At 52.3% G+C, this 13,665-nt stretch overlaps 1 protein-coding gene across 7 annotated transcripts in view; it reads right to left on the bottom strand.

Annotated features, from left to right (window-relative positions):
* The window catches only part of Samd4a (sterile alpha motif domain containing 4A), a 198,638-nt gene that overhangs the window by 24,797 nt on the left and 160,176 nt on the right, over positions 1 to 13,665 (bottom strand). For 6 of the 7 annotated variants that reach the window (XM_063247926.1, XM_063247931.1, XM_063247928.1 and 3 more), the window contains 2 exons: positions 8,840 to 8,949; positions 6,637 to 6,723 (listed from right to left, as the gene is read on the bottom strand). In XM_063247926.1, the coding sequence (XP_063103996.1) occupies positions 6,637 to 6,723; positions 8,840 to 8,949 (197 nt within the window). Of the gene's footprint in view, positions 1 to 4,897; positions 5,004 to 6,636; positions 6,724 to 8,839; positions 8,950 to 13,665 lie in introns of those variants that run through there. The other variant, XM_063247937.1, reaches the window with a different exon arrangement.

The raw sequence follows: 13,665 nt of genomic DNA, 5'->3' as shown, positions 1-13,665 counted from the left end.
TTGCAGTGAGAAAACATAAATCACTTGAAAAGCCCTGTTAAGAGATAGAGATGGCGATCCTCCTGCCTCTGCCTCCCAGAATGTTATGATTACAGGTATCTACTACCAGGCCCAGCTGGTAAAACACATTTCTTAGGTTACTGTCTTGGTTACTTTTCTCTCACTGCTGAGACAAAGTACTTGACATCCAAAATGAAGGAAGAAAGGTTTATTTAGCTCACAGTTTGTGGAAGTTTCAGTCCACAATCAGCCAGCTTCAAAGTAGGGTGGCACCACACAGGGCAACACTTCAAGGTGGCAGAAGACAGAAAAACAGGAAGAGCAAAAGTGGGGGACAGCAAGCCTCTTCTTCCTTAGATTATAAGCAGGCCACCAGCTCCCCGAGGGCGGGTATAGCACTCACACCATCTCTGTGCCCTCCTCTTGCGCAGGCTCAGGGTGTTTATAAAGTTAAGGACCCCGGTTCCCTGCTGAGTGGTTACACTTCTGAACACTTCAGCTGTAAAGCCACAGGTCCCTGCTGGTTGCTATGTTATGAGCTGCTCAGTGAGATTAAGGTAGTCGGGTGAGGTTTATAACCTACTGAGCGCTGGGCTACGGGCACTGGAGCAGGCGACATGGCGAGAGCGCCCTCTACAGTTCCCTTGGGAGTTTGCATCCTTCCTGCACTTCATGCCTGATGCTGGGGGCAGGGAGGGTTCCTGGGGGAGTGACACAGGGGAGGGGACCCCAGGGGGCCAGGGCACAGTCTCTGGTCAGGCAGGGCCAAGGGGAGGATGGAGTTCTGCAGGCTCATCGTGGAGACTGGGATGTTAATCTAATTAATTTATTCTAAGCAAGAGGAAGGTTTTTAGCACGGAAGTGACAGTTTTAAATGGATGATTCTGGAAGGAAATACATGGAATGTATATTATAATAATTATCTGGGGTGTATTATCAAAATAGTGAAATTAAAAATATTTGTGACAGTAAAAGACATTGCCATGAATCATCCTCAAAACATTCCCCCTGGCTTGGAACACGTCCCATCATCCTCGCCACTTTCTGAAGCAGCTCCGGAGCCCTCTTTCCGGAGGGTCTTCCCAAGTGTGATCGAAACACAGCGAGTGCTGTCCTGTGCCATCCTACAGAAAGGCAGTCGTCAAACACGACGCTGTGTCCTCCTCCCCCTTATTCACAGGACCTGGCACCACACAGTGACTGACTTGTCCTCAAAGTCAAAATGACATGAAAGGGAAGCATTTAAAACCCGCTCAAGACACCAAGGCAGCCAGGACAGAGCAACTAAAGACACTCAGAAAAGAGGACTCCAGAGCCGCTGCAGAGGGTGCACGGATGGTGGGATGAGTGTGCTTGAAGCCAGATAGAAATGTAGCTTTTCCTAAAATTTTAAAATTTAAACATTTGCTGTATATTTGATCCTATATGTGCATCTTTATATACCATGTAATAAAACCAGATATTTCCACATATATAGCTTGATACAGGAGGTTTTACTTATTGGTCAAAGGATGCAAGTTGATTCTTCTAGGAGTGACAGGTCTGGAACTGGCCAGGGGCTCAGTGTGGCGGGGGTCAGGATGGGGTCTTCCCTGGTTTGCTGGCTGGAGCCCTCTGCGTCTCTGTGACACTCCCCAACCCCCACCCATGCAGATCCAACTCCTCTCGGGACCCGGAAGGATGCTGTCAACTGGGGCCCTGATTAGTAATGAAGTACTCAATCTCGGGAGAGCTCAGAATAGCAAGGCTATCATTTTAAAAGCTTGACACACAGAGACCTGAACCACTGCTGGGATCCTGTCTTCCCAGAGATGTCAGGGAACACAGATCTCAACAGTACAGTTGTTTCCGCAACCAAGCCTTTCCTAGGAATCCACCAGACAGAGGAAAGGGGCGGTGGCCACTGGGGACACAGGTGTGTCAACTCTGGGCAGCTGGGGATGCCAGCAGCCACACCCTGTCATTGGCAGGAGCCCACTTGTGTTTAGGGAGAGGGTTTGGAGCCTTAGCCTAGTTGGCAAGGAGTGTTTATGCAGGAAGTGCCATTCTAATTCACCTGCAGAAGTGTCCAAGTCTGGCCTGAGCCTCTGTGCAGCCTCTGGTAGGGAGAAAGTCATTTGCCATGCGCATGTGCGTGAGAGAGAAAGAGAGAGAGAGAGAGAGAGAGAGAGAGAGAGAGAGAGAGAGAGTGTGTGTGTGTGTGTGTGTGTGTGTGTGAGAAAGACACGGTCTCTCTGTGTAGCCCAGCCTGGCCTTGAGTTCACAGTGACCCTCCTGCCTCAGCCTCCTGAGTGCTGGGATTACAGATGTGTGCCATCACGCCCAGCTCTCATTTGCCTTTTGGAAGAAGGCTGCAGGGTCTGTGCCAAATGCAGTGGCACAGAGGAGGCAGGAACAGCTCGGCCCAGGCTTTGAGCCCAGGGCATGAAGCAGTCACGAGTCCTTGACTTTGGACCTGTGCAGGAAGCCCTGCTGGCCCTGCCACCTGGGGCACCTGACTCCCATCTCCAGTGCTCAACCCGCACCAGGGTCATGGGCACCAGGCCCTGTGCAGCCCGTATCTGTGGAGGGGGAGGGAAGAGGACAAGGAACCTGAGCCAGCTGAGTTGGGGTCACTCGTGTCCCTGCCACGCCATCTCACTCCACCACCATCACTCAGGGCAGCAAATGAATAATCGAGGCCGTGGCCTGCTACCAAGCCCTTGCCTGCTCTCGTCCCAGCACAAGGAGGCGTTTGTTGTTTACGGTGACACAGATGTGGTTCTGCAAAGAGCCGCAGCCCTTCCCCTACGAAACACGAAACACTCGAGGGCCCCACGCCCAGATCTGATCTTAGTTATCAGGGACCATGGACCAAAGAGTGGCCGCCAAGATACACACGCTGCAAAGGGGGACTTTCCGGGAACCACGCACAGCTTTGCTTCGGTTTTCCCTGTGCCTTCCAGCCACTGTCTGAGGAAAGCACTCGGGTTCCCGCCAGCTAAGCAAACGCCTACCCAGGCCAGCATTCTCGGGTCAGCACTAAGGCTGGCAGCCCCTTTTCCTGCCTCTCTAAAACGAATTCTTCAACTGACCCCAAGGGCCTACCCTGAGGAGGAGGGCAGAAGCGGCCTGCATGAACTCAGGCTAGCGCTTGTGCCTGGCTGTGGGAGTGAATTCACCAGGCTGAGAAGTGTCTATTGATCCTCCGTACCAGAAATACAATCCTATGCTATGAATGCAAACAGCCGACGTGAAGCCGTCCGGTAACTGAGGTGTGAAAGCAGGTAACGGGAATGTGGTCAGCCCAGCGATCACCTAAAGGACAGGAGGGAGCGACAGACTCCCCGGACCCTGCCTGGCCTGGCTCTCTTGGGCCTTAGAGAAGCTGGGTTTGGTGAGGCATTTGGAAAAGAGGGCTTCAGGCGAAGTGTCCCCAGCACATGGCGTGACATGTCCCATTCTAGAACAGGACACTTGTGGTGACTTAAGTCTGCCCTCTCCTTCTCCTTTCACTCACCGACAGCTGCTCAACCCTCGGTCAGGCCTGGCTGTTCCCCGGGGACACAGCACAAGGAAGCTGTTGTCCTCACCCTCAAATTCTCACCGTGCCTAGGACGCCCGTGGAACGGTGTCAGGATAGCAAGCTCTGGGGACAGGAAAGAGGGGCCTCGACTATTACTGTGTGGGGGATTCAGAAAAAGTGGGGCTGTGAACAGCATGAGGGTAAAGGACAGACAACAGGGGGCACAGAGATAACCTTGGAGTGTGTCGCCCCTAGAACACGCAGCTGTCCTGGCCGTGTCAGGAGATTGAGTTGAGATGCGTGCATTCATGCAAAACTTCTTTAAAAAGAAGTACAGGGTTCACCTGCCTAGGATCAGCTCCTAGCAGGCTGGTGGTGTTTACTGTTAGTGGGAATCAGTCCTGTCTTCAAGGCACAGGTCTCCATGCATCTGAAGAAAAGACTGAGCCCTGCAGAGAAGCATTCTGTGCCTCTAACCAGAAATACACAGAAGCAGGGTGAGCGTGTGTGTGTGTGCTACACTTCACACTTCGGAGGCGAGGTGAAAGGGAGGATGACGTGCTGGGAGATCTGCACCACTCACAGTCTGAGCCCCCTCTTCTATGCTGAGAAGTCTGACCGTGCACTGACGGCCTGCTCGCATGCCCACAGTCCTGGTTTGTGGCTTCCCACATCTGTCCCCTTCCTTTCTCCTGAAACCTTCTCATCACGGTGCTGTGACCAGCGGGTGGACAATTCCAGGGGAAAGCATTTGTGTCTAGGTGACTTGTTGCTGGTGCTGGGGAGACTCCCAGCTTCCCACCTACTGACCTGGGCCCTGGAGCTCAGGGCACAGTGCTTGTGGCACTGGGTGCTTGTGAATCTTACAGTGCCTCAGGGTCTGTCCTCAGTCCTACCCTGACACACACTTCCAAGGAGACCCAACTACAGATGACAGATGGCCCAGGACCACGTCCCTCAGACACCGCTGGGTCCTGGGCTCCAGACCTGCTCTTCTGGTTACTGATGTGCCCTTCCCTTGGGGTTCTGCAGCCCTCTTAGATCCATCCCTTCAAACCAAATGCCCCCTTACCCAGCCCAGTAGTTCCTTGTATATTTTTGTTCCCAAATGTCATGACACCCAAGCCCAGATTTCCTGATAATCCCATGGTAGCCTCTAGTGACCTCCCACATCCTTCTCCATTTTGGTTCATCACAGAAGGGCCATCAAGTCCCCTCCTAGCCGCAGCTCCCCCCTCACCCTACAGAGTTACCTGCTTCACCCCTGAAGTCCCCCCCACGTGGCTTAGTGGTGACACGATCACACTGCACCGTGAGGTCCTGAGCTACCAATTATCTGTTTGCCCCAGTGCCCACCCCAGCGTGCCCACAGCAGGAACCAGGATCACTTACTCAGGCAAGGAGAGGACAGGTGCTTTACACGTGGTCAGCACCTGTAGACGATGGGAGCACTGAGCCTGTCTACACCTCCCGCTGACTATGTACTGGCTGTGGGTGGGTCCAGTTATCTCCTTAGAGATCTGGCTTCTGTGTGACGTAAGAATGCTGGAGACAGACAAGGGTGTGACAACAGCATTTCCAGCAGCGTCATCTGCCCAGGCACTGTCTGCCAATGCCTGCTCTGAGTCTGTCACTGTGCCAGCGTGGGAACAGGTGACAACAAGCTCCTCTCTTACACAGGAGGAGAGGCTGGGACCCTGGGGCCGGGGACTCAAGTGTTCCCCAACCCAGGCTGTCAGCTCCTGAAAGGACAGCAGGCAGGATGGCCACACATCACCAGGGGTTTCTGAGCTAAGCTCAACCTGACCACCAAACAGGCGGAGCTTCCTGTCTCCACGAACGCAGTGAATAAACTCACGGTCGCTTTCCTCTTGGCCATTCATGGCTGCCACACACACAGCATCTTTTCTCTTTCCCATCCCAGGGAACTGGGGAGGAAGCACTTTTGAGGGGTCGGTATTACTCTAGGTGTGACTGGAGGACACAGAACATGACTGGCTTATCAGAGGCCAGCTGGTGGGTCGTGGCACCTCAAGGCCACTGACAGGGGCCATGGCTACAGAGACACAGCAACCTCAGGTCAATGTCCGTTTCCTCAGTAACAGGGGTGCAGATGAATTCCCAGAGGATGCGCCAGCAAGGAGAAAGGGAAAGCGTTCTTGCACCAAGGTCCTTAGCAACCTTCTCCTCCTGCAAAATGCTTTCCATAGTTCCTAACAGACACAGAATAATTAGCCTTGGGGATTGTCCCTCCCCCCCAAAAAAGGGAACAGTTTCTTAGATTAAAAATGACAGTAATTACCACTGGAGCTGCTTGGCGAAGGAGTCAGCGTGAAATGAAGAACAACGAAACCTCAGGGTTCGAACCTCTGAGATTCACTCTGACCAGCCCTGCCTGTCCACCAAGAGGTTTTCAAAGAAATTTTTCTCTGAATGTGTGTAACATCATTACAGGACATGTATAAATGGAACTTTACATAGTGCATACAAAATAACACGCATCCCACTTTTTGAATAAGCTAAAAAAAATTCCCACGACACTGCCATTAAAATGATGTCCTCTAAACTCACTTCACCTGGCCCAGGCTCATTTTTCGCCCCTTCACTCCCAGGGTTATGGAGAAGTGTTTGCTCCACCACGAAGCTGCAAACAGCTGTGGGATCCCCCACTCCGCTCCCACCACCAGGGCACGAGATTCCCAGTGCTGGGGATAGAGGTGACACAGGTTTGTGGTGTGTGGGACAGGACTCAGCTTTCCTTTGGACCTTACATGAAATCATACTGTCACCACATCCTAAAAATGACAATTATTACCCGATGCCATTGTGATGCAAAATAAGGGAGAAGCCACGCAGACACCAGAGGAGAAGGGACAGAGGCAGGTGGAGTGACTTGTCACAATGGAATGAGCTGTTTTCTGCATCCACACTTTAGACAGGGCTCCTCTCGGGGCCAAGGGGACCCACTCCACTGAGGAGTTAGTCTGAAATTCCTCTCCAAATCGCCGGCTCTGTCTCTTTGCCCAACGCTATTGCCCCCGCCTGCGGAACTTGGGTTACACCCTTGCTTTTTGCTACCCAGGCAAGAGTAGCAGTTATCAAAAGTAGACCCTCACCCCCTGATCACTCACCCTTTCCAAGGATTTCAGGAGGTTCTGTCTTTCTTTGAGCTTCTGAATACTGATGACGATTTTGTGTCTGGCGCCTTTGGTAACGTTCTATAATGAAACACAAGATACGTTCACAAACAGCCCAGCCAGCCTCTCACTGGCCACTCAGGACTTTATGTGTCCTTTGGGCTCTGCATGCTGGCAGGCTGGTCAGCACCCCTCTCTTGTCCTGGTACCCACTGCCACAAACCTCTTCTTACTCAATTCTCCCTCCATCTGACGAAAGGTTTGCCTGTGTCTTTTGCATGCCATTTTTGGGACACTGAGCTACAGAGCAGCCAGCATGAAACTTCTTCAGTCTCTTGAGGGAGAATTTGGGGTCAAGCGCACCTCTCTCTCAGCCTTTCCTTTTTACACATCTGTAGGAAGTTTGGAGCCCAGCACAGTCATGTGGAGAGTCAATAAAGACAGGCGAGTCTCTCAGTTTCACAGCCCCCTTTTATTTTCCACAGGGAAAACCAGAGTAGAAAATGAACTTCAATCCACAGTCCACCATCCATCAGTTCAGGATGGACTTAGGACTTGCAGTTGAGAGTTGTGGATTTTATCTTTCAAACTGTGAGCCTAAGGGTCCCAGTAGAGTCTTGTTCACTTCGGGTACTGCAAATTCCCTAGTAGAAGGTTCTTTTTCTAATCAGGTTCCTAATAAAAACTTCTGGGGACCTCTTGTGATCATCCCATAGTAATTTTTTAATGGGGAAAAGGATGAAAATAAAAGCAACATTTCCTTTAAGGAGGATAAATAAGCCTCAAGCGATGAATGAATCTCTGAGATAAATACTGAGGTGTATTTCTAGTTCACCTTAACCTTGGGCTCAAATGAATTAAAGTACTCTGAAAAGTTGGTGCTGTGTTCCTTGTTTCTTCTCAAGTTGAATAATTGGCTTAGGTTTCCCCCTTCCCCTTAACTTTGATCCAAACATAGACATGCTCTTAAAAATGGTTCTCATCCACCCCTGAGAGCTCAAGTAGTGACCAAGATCCAAAAAGCAGTGGAGAAATGTTAGGAAGTTGGAATCGGCGCCTTTCATTCTTTGAGAATCTGCAGTGACTCTGGGCTTTGTCTTGCTCTCAATACTGGTATTCAGCCAGGCGCACAGAGGTTAATGGAGGGTACTGAATCACCAGCGAGAGCCCAGGGCTCTGAGGGAGGCAGCATTCAGCCAGCCCCACCCCAAAGGTGCCCGTTCTCCTTCCTGTGGGGGAAGAACCCATTCTGACCTCCAGGTCTTTAAAATCACCTCTCAAAGGAAACTGAGGTCAACCTGAAACATGCAAATAGCTTTTTTTTTTTTTTTTTTTTTTTTTGTCTTTTTGAGACAGGGTCTCACTATGCAGTGCAGGCTGGTCTTGAGCTCACTTTGTAACGCAGGATGGTCTTGAACTCACAATGATCCTCCTGCCTCAGTCTCTCAAATGCTGGGATTACAGACATGCGTCACCATGCCTGGCTGCAAATAGTATTTTAAACAAGGGAAAGGAGGATGTGGGTCAGCTCGGTGGACTTTGCCGGTAGGAGACGGGTTTAACTCTGGAGCCTTTGTAAACCTGGCCTTTGACGTCATGCCTGAGAAAGATGCCTCAGAAGGGAGGAGGAACTTTGTCCTTTTATGGCCTGCATCAGGGAAGGAAAGTCTGAGCCTTGGGGAAATCTCGTTCTTATCATGGCCCTATGCAATATTCAATGTGACTAGAAGAAAAAAAATATTTAAAACAGTTTACTCCAATCTTGACTAAGACTGGTCTAGATATAATTTTGGGAATGCACTAAAACATATCTGGGGCCTGGCCCAGTGCTTCCAGTCCCAGTCTGATTAGAAGTTAACTGATAAGTGACCAGACTGGACCACAGACAACAGTGCTGGCCCGATTTGTTTGTGAAGTCCTGGGGGGCAGGGCGAGCTGGGGACCCTGACTTTGCAGGGTGTCAGCCCAATATCATTTATTCCAGGAGAATCCACAGACTCCCCTGAGAACCCTGGAGCTTGGAAAAGGTGCTTAGATTTGGTCTTGTCCTAATGCCCCATACCTCTAGCCTCTTCCCTGTGGTCACCTTTGTGGCCTTGGTCTCCTACTGGGCCCATAGGCAGGAGCCCACGGGTGCCACCTCCGATGCACCCAGCCCCTGGCAGCCCCCAGAACAAGGTGGGTGCAGACCGTGTACCTGAGCCTCCAGCTGGCACTCGGTGAGGGCCATCATCTCCTCGTAGGTCATCTGCGAGAACAGCGCGGCATACTTGTGCAGGCGCAGGCTCTTCAACCAGGCCGGCACATCTGGGGTGCAAAAGGTGCAAGAGACGGGGCGAGAAGAGGCATGAAGGGAATGAGAAGCAGCAGCAGAAGGTGCGGGGAGAGGCAGAGAGACAGGAGGAGGGAGCAGGAGGGAGGGAAAGGAGGGTGATGATCGGAAGACAAGAAGAAAACAGTGTTAGTTACTCTCTGCGTAACTTGGGCAGCAGATGGACTCACACGTCTCGAGCTGTCCCTGACCTCCCCACCGGTGGGCTCTTTCATTCTATGACCAGGGGTTGTTTGCTTGGGGTCTGTGGGTTCCCCGGAATAACATGTAGTTTGCTGGGCAAGTGTCAGCCACAGCTTCTTGCAGAAGGAGCTCATGACCACAGGAGGCTTGGTTGGGGTCACTTCCTTGTCCATTTGGGAAGAACCCACGTAGGTGTTAAACTAGACATGATGAGGCTACATCTCGGGATGAAGGTAGCTTCAGTGGCCCCCGGACTCTGTTTCGGCCACTTCCACAGAGAGAAGCCAGCCGAGCAGCACTTGCACCCCGTGTGTGGAGTGACTGGAATTCCTAGCCTGAACTTTGTCCTGCCTGCCTAGGCCCCCGTGGGACGAAGGGCCTCCTGGACCCCAGCACTAGCACTGTCTTAGGGCGGGGTCTGATCGCTTCTCCAAGGTATAGAATGTGGATGGAGCTTTGACTTTTTCCTTGAGAGTCAACCGTGACGTGAAAGATCAAAGCATGGCCAGACCCAGTGATAACGGAAATGTCAAAGCACATGTGAAATAACCCCAGATACTAGAGTTAGGAAAGTTAAAAAGTAACTGCATTTGAAAATCCAGAGAATGATTACCTCACTGTGGACAAACGAAACAAAGGCTTTGCCCATTGTGTTTTAGATCAGCACTTTCAAAGCTGTAGGGTCTTTGAAAATTTCCCAGAATCACCATACACTCCTGGCTTAGTTGAGAGATGATAACAATGTCCTTAGGCCTGGATCACAGGGCACTTAGGCGGGGAAAGGCAGTCTAGAACTGGAGTCTGCCAAATAACGGCTCTTTTCTATAATGTATCAGTTTTCACAAAACAAGGACCAAACAGAGCAAGATTCAGAGCACTTGGATGAGTTAATGCACTGGGTGTTAGGCATGCTTTCTATGCAGTATTATCTGTTACTAACTGTGCTGATTGCAAAATTCTGTACTACTGATTGCTAAGTGTTTGATTCTGAGGTACCAATGAACCACCTGCATTTGAAAACAGGTGAGAACCCTATGATTTTTCAATGTCGAGAGCAGGTATGTGGGGTGGAAGAAACGCCTGGCCAACTCTGAAATCAGGCTGTGCCTCCTGGCCTAGGGGAGGAGGACTGGGGCCACACTCCTGCAATGCCGGGGTGTGGGGTGGGGGTGGGGCGTGGGCTGCTGTGATTAATTCATGAAAGCCAAATGCAGAGGAATTTCCAGACAATTCAATTAGACATTGGATGGCATTTTAAGAACAAACACAGTTATCTCAGTCTAGGAAATCACTTGGTTTTGTGCTTGGAAGGCTTTTAATCTACTGTGAAGAAAGAGGGTCCCCAGGGGCCATCATGAACCACCGTACTCCCCAGGCATGTAATACCATCCCCAGATGGGCATGCAATTCAGATGCCATCAGAGTCAGAGCCTGGGATGCAGCAGCTCTGGAGCCTGGTACTGTCCCTCCCGTGACAGACATCCTGGAGCTTTTCCTGCAGACCACTCCCCACCGCATGTGGGTCTCTGCTCCAGTTCCAGCTTCCAGACCCACTGCACATACCCAACTGCTCTGTCGCCAGATGCATGGGTGCTGTTTGCTCCTTTGAAAAGTCCCAGGTCATGGATCAGAAGATGCCACCATCGGGACTGAAAGTCTGGGTAGCCCACAGTGCTCACGAAAGAGCGAGGACCAACCCGACAGACCACATTTTCACCGAGTGCCCTACAGCTCAGAGTCACAGAAAATGGAAGCTCTAGAATCCTAGGTGACGAAGGGGTATCCCGAGTCAAGAAGGGAGAGGGGCAGTTCCCAGGGTGGCTCTTTCCTGCGTGACTGTTCTGAAGCCAGGTCCCACTGTAGAGGGGCCCGGGAGAGGCCAGCTCACTTGTTTCATCAAAATACAGGTCCTGGGAGCCAGTTTCCTGGGAGAGACTGCACCAGCATGTGTTAAGCCTTTCTCAACGGTGACTTTCGGGAGATTCAAGCTCCCTGGCCTGTTCCCCAAGGTGGGCATAGGGTGCCGCCCTTTGGGCAACAAGCATCTCTGTGCCTGGCTTGGACGCCTTGCCCAGGCTCTCTGCTTCCTGCAGCCAGACCTGAAGGGCACAGGCGAGGAAGTCTCAGCTCTGAAGAACAGAGCCTGCCAACCTTCCCCTCCCTGCCGGGTGGTGAGGCACCTTCCTCCATCAGGGAATGAAGCAAAACTGCTTCAAGAGGGAAGCAAACCAGAGACCCCCAAGCTGTGACGATGCCACTGCCTTGGCCAGGAATCCTGGTGACTCAGATGCTAGGTTCCATGAGATGTGGTCGAGGATTTGCTCCGAGAGCCGGGGCCCTTCCCAAGGCCCATCTGGCACCCTGCTGGATGCTGTTAAGCACGGACTGCAACCTCAGATCCCCTGCACCAGCCCTGCAGCTGTGCTTGGAAGATGCAGGCAAACGGGAGAGGCTGGAAGGTAACGGAAGGCGCACATACATTCAGGGCACCCCCTTTCCAGCAGATACGCAGCTGGACACACTGCTGGAGGTCCCAGAGATCAAAGTCACTCTCCAGGAGAGGGAGAAAGGGAAAGCTGTTTGGTGATAGCCAGGCGGACTCCTTGCCAGGCGCCAGGGCACTCTCCGTGGGGGCCGGGCTTGAGGAAGACGTGTTCTTGCCAGTAAGGAGCTTTCTACCCAGAAAGCATGGCTGGTTCACGCACTCCTAAAGGACAGTGGCCACAACACAGGCCTGAGCACGCTCAGAGCTCCAGAGCAGCAGGGAAGATCGAGCGCTTGGGGTTGTGGCAGGGAGTGAGGACTGCTTCTCGCAACCTGCTGCCTGCAGTAGCAGCAACCTAGAGTCCACTGGGAAGACTGAGGAAGCTGGCATAGGAGGAACAAAGCACAGAGCCCAGGGCATCCCGGGCAGAGCAAATGCTCCCGGGAATGGTGGAGAATGGCTGGAGAGGAGGACACCCAGGCAGGGGTGTTGGATGACGGAGACAGGAGACCCTCAGGTGATGACAGTAGACAGCATCTTGTGGGTGCTGAGAAGGTGCTGGAAGGGGCGCAGGAGAAGCACCATCAGGTGGGTCTGGGAGGAAGATGAGGCTGTCAGGGGGAACTTGGAGAGGGGGCCGGGACACGGGTACAAGGCCTGGGACAGGCACCAGAGGAGAAGGAAAGGGTAGAACACAATGGTATTTGATGATCAGCGAAGAGCAGGGACTGAAAGTGACAGAGGAGCCAAGGATGGCTCCTTTGGCTCAGGTCTGGTGAGTCACATGGGCGACCAGTGGATTTGGGGAAGACACGTGAACTGTTCTGATCACTTGAGTGTCTCTGGTTTGGGTCAGATGGGGAAGACGTCAACTGGCCAAGCTCTTGGAAGGGAGGTCTGAGCTGGAGAACACCCTGCCTTGTCAGTAGCGCCCTGTGGCTGCTTCAGGTGAGATCATTCAAGCGAGAAATACCAAAAGTCACGAGGAGCCACCCGGCTTTCTGGGGCCAAGGTAGGAAAGCAGTTTAGCAGGTAGGAAGTCGTTGGGTGACAGCACCACTGTCTCCATGCACATGACAGTGGTTCCCACGCCCCAGTCCACATCCCTCGTGAAGCCCCTTCAGGGCCTTACTGCAGTCCACTCTGGTTTATCTTCTTCTGGCCATGTTTGGTAACAGTGCTACGCTTGTCTTGTGTATGTTCTATATTTACCTGCAGGTTTTTACCAAAGGGGTCACATTTTAAATTGTGCCCATTTCTATTTTCCTTTTAGAGTCTGGCCAAGTCAGGGGCAGAGAGGAGCTATGGGGTGTCCAATGCTCACGCAGGCTCTGGGCTCCAAGGAGACCTTGGGCTTCTTTCCCTTAGTAGGAATGGCTGCAAGTGTCAGCTTGGTGGACAGGGCATGGGGCACCCAGTCACACATAAAAAGGTCCCAGGAGGGAGGAGGAGGAGAGGGACAGAACGAGCGAGGGCCGAGAGCGGGAGTGGCACAGAGAGAAGGGAGACCCAGCTGTAAGAGCTCACCCAGCTTCCCCTGGGAGGGCTCATGTGCGGCGCTCCTGGAGAGCCAGGCTAATCACAAAGGGCTCCCTCTCTCCCAGACAGGACTGCATCACTGTCTCTGAGGGATAGAGGAAGAAAGCCAGCCAAGAGATGAGGAGGTGCCAACTCTTCACTGTCAAGCAGGACAGGAACAAAAAGCAGTTCAGAGACACCATCAAGATGGCCAAAGCCTATCTTTATCTCAGAGTGAATGAGCAGCCTATGTCCCGGCCTCTGGAGGAAGCCTGGTCTCTGGCCCTTTGCAGTGAATCCTCCCCAGCAGGCTCTCTGACCCTGGGACACGTCCATGGTGGGCTACAGGAGGGGTTCCAAGCTCACAGGGACACAGATGGGTCTAGGGAGGCACAGAGCTGGCTAGTTTGGGGGAAATGTCCACTGTGAGGTGTATGATGTGGACAGAGGAAGCGACTGTCTCTCTGCTGTTCCCATTCACCACGATGTCCACAAGCTCTTCCAC

The sequence above is a fragment of the Cavia porcellus genome, unplaced genomic scaffold (assembly GCF_034190915.1).
Source record: "Cavia porcellus strain 051 isolate PalLab524CR breed Dunkin Hartley unplaced genomic scaffold, mCavPor4.1 scaffold_1, whole genome shotgun sequence".
Classification (NCBI taxonomy): Eukaryota; Metazoa; Chordata; class Mammalia; order Rodentia; family Caviidae; genus Cavia; species Cavia porcellus.
Note: the sequence above shows the minus strand (reverse complement) of the source record. Positions and strands in the feature narration are given on the sequence as shown.